This window comes from Rhinolophus hipposideros, assembly GCF_964194185.1.
Source record: "Rhinolophus hipposideros genome assembly, chromosome: 15".
NCBI lineage: Eukaryota > Metazoa > Chordata > Mammalia > Chiroptera > Rhinolophidae > Rhinolophus > Rhinolophus hipposideros.
In genome coordinates this window covers 9,554,786-9,561,840 of record NC_138061.1, presented here as the reverse complement: position 1 = coordinate 9,561,840, position 7,055 = coordinate 9,554,786, and the positions used below count along the sequence as shown (strand labels likewise).

General features: G+C 45.2%; 1 protein-coding gene and 1 pseudogene across 2 annotated transcripts in view; one reads left to right on the top strand and one right to left on the bottom strand.

The window, feature by feature from the left end:
* Positions 1–1,029: 1,029 nt before the first annotated feature.
* LOC308507979 (metallothionein-1-like) lies at positions 1,030–1,198 on the bottom strand (annotated as a pseudogene). Its single transcript has one exon. The product of its transcript is annotated as a metallothionein-1-like (transcript).
* A 2,863-nt stretch (positions 1,199–4,061) lies between these two features.
* Positions 4,062–7,055, top strand: part of SEC23IP (SEC23 interacting protein) — a 37,120-nt gene continuing 34,126 nt past the window's right edge. Inside the window, exon 1 of the mRNA XM_081073864.1 lies at positions 4,062–4,321. Within this exon, the coding sequence (XP_080929990.1) occupies positions 4,159–4,321 (163 nt within the window). The 5' untranslated portion in view covers positions 4,062–4,158. The remainder of the gene's footprint in view (positions 4,322–7,055) is intronic.

Here is a 7,055-nt window from a genome sequence, read left to right as displayed (position 1 = left end):
AGCACTGTAATTTTCTTAGGTTTCTCTTTTAGCTTCCATGTTTGTCTTTTTGGTTTAGTTTTTGGGAATTGAATTTTTTGTTCCCTGAATATTTCTTTTTTTGATTAACACCCTGATCTTGTTTCTTTGTTGCCAATCCTCTTATCCCTCTAAAGATAATTATTGATAGACATTTTAATATTTTTGTCTTCCTGTGTGGGCTGTTTTTTTCTAAGTTATCATTTCCTATTCTTTTTGTGTGTGTCTTGTTTTGATCTCATGTTAAACGATCTTCTCAACTGTGGTGAGCATGTTTAAAGTGTGGAGACTAAGAAGGTGATTGGGAGCTCAGAGCATATAAATGGGCCTTTGTGTGTGTGTGTTTGTGTGAGTTAAATTGTTGAAACAGAGTGAAATGCTTGGCCTCTCTGACTCCCTCTTGTTCAAGGCTGCTTTGTTCCCATGCCCTTCAGGCTAATAGCTTCTGCTTAGACTTGTATATAGCCATGCTAATAGAGGAATTCTGCTTGTAACTTGAGTTTCACAAAAACAGTCCCTTACCAGGAGGTGCCTCTCCAGAGGAGATAAGGGAAGTAGGTAAAAAAAAAAAAAAAAAATTATTTATCAAAGATAATCAGGAACCTCATGACTGGACTCACATCAACTAGCACAATCTTCCTTGGCCCCCTGCTGGTGCTCAGATGTCTGCAGTGGTCAGTCACCTCTTGCTTCTCCCATTTCCCCTTCCCTTGACATAAAAGAAACCTGAACTCTGTACTTTCTTACAATGGACTTGAAATACCACTAGGTCTCCTACTTTGTTTGGCGCCTTCTCAATCAATAAATCTTTCCTTACTCCAAACTTGGACATTTTGCATTTTGGCCTTTTGAAGCGTTAGGCACACGGTCTTTGGACCAGAAACACTGTCAGATAAATCTTTCGTAGAAACAGGAATGTATCAAGTGGGTCATCATAGTAGGAAAAAATTTAAAAATGTAAGTTTGTACATGTTTATTTCCATTCGGGAGCTGGCTTTCCCCACATCAGGCTCAGCAGCTGCACTTATCCGATGCCCCTCAGCACTGGGCACACCTGGCACAACACATCGGCCAACAGGGGCAGCAACTCTTCTTGCAGGAAATGCATTTGTACTCTTCATTTGCAGGAGCCAGTGCAGGTGCAAGAGCCACCAATGGAGCAGAAGCAGTTGGAGTTCATTTCAAGCTGAATGAGGCTGGAAGCCCAAAGCAAGTGGCGAAGAAGTACTTGGGGTAGTGGAAGGTGTGTTCTGGGGCTTGTTGATTGTGAGCTTAATCATGGGGTGATCTGGCTGGTCTGTCTTATTGGGAAACCCTGGTTTCAGTATCTCCAGATCTTTTGTTCACAAGACCCAAAAAAGATTCTTCTAATTTCCTGCCTAGATGTTGAAGACCAGGCAGTTAGTGTTCTTGGAGCTGAGTAGAGCAATTGGGCTGGGGTTGTGAGAGAAATTGTTTTATTATTCAGTATGCACATATTTGCTTAATCTTCCTTTTGTTTTACTCTCTCCAGAAGGGAAAATTTACAGTCTTTTTCCTAGAAGGGGGATGGTCAGAAGTCCAGTTACTCAAGTGGGGAAGGGGACCTAACTGCTTCTTAAACAATTTTAATCAATCCTCCTAATTATAGGACTTCTTTTTCCCCTTCACTGCCACGTCCAGAGGTGCCTGCGGTTATCAGGTCCTGTAACTTTTGTTGATTCTATGGTGCCAATAAAGTTGCCTTTGAGTTCTCCCCATTACTGGTTTTCTAAATCATCTAGTACTTGTCCATTTTTGGGGGGCCTTCCAAAATGTTGCCGTAGTAGCCTCTCCCATTCTCTTCATCCTTATGGACTTACACTTAAAAATACCAAATGAACCCATTTGTATTTTCAACAGTTTCAGGAGGAAAAAAATGAAGCTACATCTATTCGATCTGACATCTTTCTCCAGAAATTACTATTTCTGTTTATTCCTGTCATCACTCTAATTTGAGCCACCATCATTGCTCAGCTGATTCACTGCAGCAGCCTGCCAACTGCTCGTCCTACTTCCAGGCTTGCTCTTTCCTTATCTGTTTTATTACACTGAAGTCAGAGTGGACTTTCTACAGAGCAAATGTTATTATTTCTCCACCCTACTTTGACTCCCTTTTGTTCTTAACTTGTAAGATCCTGCATCATCTGGCCTTGACCCACTTTTCATCTCATCTCCCAACTTTCTCCCAGTTGCTCACTGGGCTCCAGCCATACTCTAACCTATGTTTCTCTTAACACCCAAAGCTGGCATCTCAGGGTATCCCTACATACTGTAACTTTATCTGAAAATGTCTCTTACCACTTCCCCCAACCCTCCTCCTCAAGCTTTTCCCATGAATTTCTACTAATTGTCTTTCAGGTATTAACTTTAATTTTTCTTTTTCAGGGAAGCTTTTTGTGTTACTGTGTTACTAAAAATATTTGCTATTGCTCCCCATAGAAGGGTTTTACCTCCCTCCCCTGATGGTATCAATATTCCATATAACACACTTTGGGAAATTCTACGTTATAACTTCCATCACACTTTATTATTATGTGTTTAGGTGTCTTTCTGACAGACAAGGCGATATCCAAGAAGGAAGGGTCCTGTGTCCTTAGACACCATGCTACCCCCAGGTTTAGTATATTGCCTTGCCCACCCGTAGTAATGACAAAGACTCTCTCTTTGGCCAAACTCTAGTATGGCTTCTAGCAGCGTAAGGTCATGTGCCTAGGATGATCCCTACCCACCTTAAAATGCCTGCCTGAGAAAGCTCTACACAGCCAGAATATACTGTTCCGGCCAAAACCCGGTGATAGGCATATAGTCCCCCGAGCCCCTTCTAAAAGCAGTTACTTTAGAAAGTTTGCAATTATAAATATTTTCTCTGCTCCCGAGATCTACATCTTCTGTCACCCAGAACTATGTTCTCAAGGACCAGAGAACTGTCTCCTCCCAGCCTGGTGGGTACTTTGCTCTGACTTGTACCATTGCCCGTCATAAAGATAAAAGTTTGTTGCTCCTTAAGATAAGTGCCAATTAACAAACTCAGGTGGCCTAGTCACATGGGGTAACACTTGTTGGCACCCTTGAGTACCTTTGCCTTAGCACAGTCTTTAAAATGTTTCTCGTCTTTCGTTTTGCTTAGTTCATGCGGTGCCCTCTTCCTCTTGCAATAGTTAGTACTGAACAAAATCTATCCTTAATGCTTTCATTAGTACCTGGCATTATCTGACAGTAAGCACACTAAATAGTTACTGAATTAAGGAATAAAGAGGTTCTATATGGGTGTGAACAGCTGTGTGTGTGTCATAATTTCAAAACTCTTTTTGAGGTCTCATATCTGCCTCTCCCACTTTGCAAGAAGGTGCTTACCTGTTATTTTTTCTTTCATAATCTCTGTATGAAAAATGACAATTAGACCCACGTTATCCACAGTGCGTTTTGAGACTGAACTAGTCCGATTCTTGCAGACAGAGAGAGGTATTTAAAACGTCACATCCCTAAATTTCAATTACCCGGTTTCTCTTTTAAACATTTTTTTTTTTCATTTATGGCTTTAAAACTTACAACGTTTTACCATTTCTTCTCTGGGCCAACGACAAGAGTTCAATTCAGTCCAGAAAGACGTGTAGATGCTAGAACGGGCGAGTGTGTCTAGGCTTTGGCTGCAAGTGGCCCCCACACCTCTGTCTGTGGGCAGCGCTCTGCTACCCGCCCCTGCGGGCTTCCGCCAGTCCTCCAAACTCTGCCAGGTAAAAGCTCCTGTCCGCACTGTTAGGAAGCCCAGAGCGCCCTCGCAGTCCGTGACTTCCAGAGTCAACTCGCTCCTTGATTCAGAACCAGGAGGACTTACTCTCCCACGTTCCTGCCCGAGCCTCCGCCTCCGCCTCCGCTTCCAGCCGTGCCTGGGAAGCGGCTGCGAGTGTCACGTGCTAGGAAACGGGAGTGAAGCTGGCGCCGCCATGTTAATTTCAGGCGGCGCCAACAGGGACCGGGGGAGGGCCGCCGAGCAGCTGCCCGGAGTTCCGGCCCTTGTGCGCAAGTGCGGAAGTGTGCTGGCCCCGAGTGTGACTGGTTTCCGTCCGGCGGTGCGGCTCCGGCTTCCCCGAGACGTGTAACGGACGGTGGGCCGCGACCATGGCTGAGAGGAAACCAAACGGTGGCGGCGGCGCCACCTCCATCTCCTCGTCGGGCACTAATTTACTCTTCTCATCCTCGGCCACGGAGTTCAGCTTCAATGTGCCCTTCATCCCAGTCACCCAAGCCGCCGCTGCCTCGGCCTCCTTGCTGCTGCCCGGAGGTAGTTGGTGGGGCCAGTGTTTGCGGGGAGGCGGGCGGGGGCTGACGAGGGTAGGGCTGGAGGTTTTCCTTTCCTCTGGGTGGATTGCTAGAGCTGTCTGTGGCCACGTTTGAGTGGTCTGGTGCTTTGGGATGTTGGAGGCAGGCGCCAGGACCTGAGGCTTGCTCTTGGTGGAAGGACCCCTCTGTGCCGCGCGCTGGACGCTGCTGCGCTGACATTCCACAAGTTTTTGTTGAACACGTACTGGTGTGCCAGGTACTTGCAGAGAATGCAAATAAGTTAGGCAGTGCTCCCTCTTCTACAACACTACTGTGTGTTTTATCTCCTAGGATATAATGGGATCTCTCCTAGGATAGACGTGTGATGTTTGCAAAGTAGAGGTACATAATGCAATTCTTAGCTTCCAAGACGGTGCATTATTCCTCTAAGAAGCTGTTCCTTGTTCTCTTACGTTCCCTCTCCTATGTGCACCATGGCTCCTTGCTCATATTTTTGTCATTATAGGACGATTGCTTTTTAACGATAGTGTGGCATAACCCAGAGCATGGTGTTTAGAAGCTGGAACTGTGTTCCAGCCCTGGCCCTGCCAGCGACTTGCTGTGTGACCTCAGGCATGCTACTTTACCTCTCTGTGCTTCAGTTTCCATATATGTGCGGCCTCTTAGGGCCGTAATGAGAAGTGAGTTCATTTTTGTAAAGCACTAAGTACGGTGCCTTATATAACGGCACAAAGCGTTATATAAATGTTTATGAAATAAACACATCTGCCTCTCTGTTTTGACTGTGGGCTTCTTGAAGTTGGTAGCTGGGACTTATTTACCTTTTTATTTCTAGCATCTGTAGTGTCTAGCACATAGGTGCTCGGTAAACGCTGAATATGTTTCCAATGAATAATTTATTCTTGCTTGTAGGACCAAGGGAAGTTTCATAGAGAAGTGAAGAAAGGCAAACTGGAGGCCATCGTACACGCAGATTTCTTTTCCCTTCTGCTGTGTTTTTTGGTGTGTACACCTGACATGCACACACATATTTGTTTATCTTATCCCACTGGGATATAAGCTCCATGAGAGCAGGAACTTATACCTAGAACAGTGCCTGGTGTGCTGTAGACCAGTTATTCAGTATATACTTGTTGAATTAAAAGGATGAAGTCAGGAATATGTGTATGTCTCATTTTGACAGTGGGCATTGCCATTTTCTAGTGAAGGACTAACATAGCTGGAGCAGAGTGCTGTGGGAGGTTGCAGGAATAAAGAAGGTCATACATGGAGTTTTCCTGTCACCTTCTGCTTCCCAAATGTTTGGTTCATGCCCATCATCCTTGCTATACAGCATTTGGGGTGTGTGTGCCACTATCAATCAATGCTAATAAGCATTTTCATTGTTGACTACAGGATAACTATACCTTCCTTATTTTTATTTTATTTTTTAAATTTTATTGAGGAATATTGGGGAACTGTGTTTCTCTAGGACCCATCAGCTCCAAGTCGTTGTCCTTCAATCTAGTTGTGGAGGGCGCAGCTCGCGTGGGAATCGAATCAGCAACCATGTTGTTTACAGCTCACGCTCTAACCAACTGCACCATCAGGCCACCCCCAGGAGATAGCTTATTTTTTAATGAGAAAATTAATAGTGTTACAGCTAAAATTCTGTAACAATTTATTTTTCCATGTCTAGAAAAGATTTGACCATTTGAAACCCATTCAGAGAATTTCCAGAGACCAAAGAAGAACCTGTCTCACTGGAAGCAATAGTTAGTCATTTCAGTGAAAGAGACACATAGGAAGCAATTTCATTCATTCATCTGACATGGGTTGGGCAGCTTGTATTTGCCAGGCCCTATTCCCGAAGAGCAGAGAGCGTTGCCCCCTATGACTGCACAGTATACATGCACACACTACTCACCTGTGCAAGCAGTTGTGCTGCAGGTTTATAAAGCTAGGGAGAGGGATTGATAGGCTGCTGTGAAAGCTGTGGGTTTCAGGCTGGCTGACCTGGGAGAGGATGTCGCTCACAGAGAAGGTGATTCTTGAACTCAGTGTTGAAGGGCACACAGAAATGAGGGTGTCTTGAGATAGGCATACGTAAAAGTCTGAGGTCTGAGAAAACCTACAGATTTGGTGGTAGGTGCTCATATTCCCCCTCCCTTCCTCGCCCCTCTGTTCCCCTCTCCTCTCCTCCCCTCTCTTCCCCTCCCCTTCTCCCTCTGTCTCTCCCCCCTTCTCCCCTCCCTCAGTAGATCATTGTGACTAGAGTGTGTGCAGGGGAGCGGCTTGAGGGGTCAGGTCATGAAGGGCCTCAAATAACATACTGAGAAGTTTGTAGTTATCCTATGGCAGGTGGGGGAGGCTTTGAAGGATTTTGAACAAGGCAGTGAAATTAGAAGTGTGTTTCGGAAAGACCGGGTGTTCTGAGATTGCACTGGAGTAAATGCCGACGGTAGCCAGAGCGGTCAGTCTGGATGCCATTGTGAGTCAGACAGAAGTGAATGCCACTCTAGCCCTAGTCAGCTACACTGGGCGTGAAGAGCAGGGACCAAATGTGAGATTTTTTGACAATAAAATTGTTGGGACTTAGTGACTCACTGGAGGCAGACTATCTCTGCTCTTTCAGCACAGAGTCCCCCTCTCCTCATTCAGTTTTAGCCCCAAGACCTAGGTCTGTGCCTGGCATATGATGGGTACTGTGTATATATTTCTTTTTTTGGGGTATTTTATTGTGTACATATTTCTTG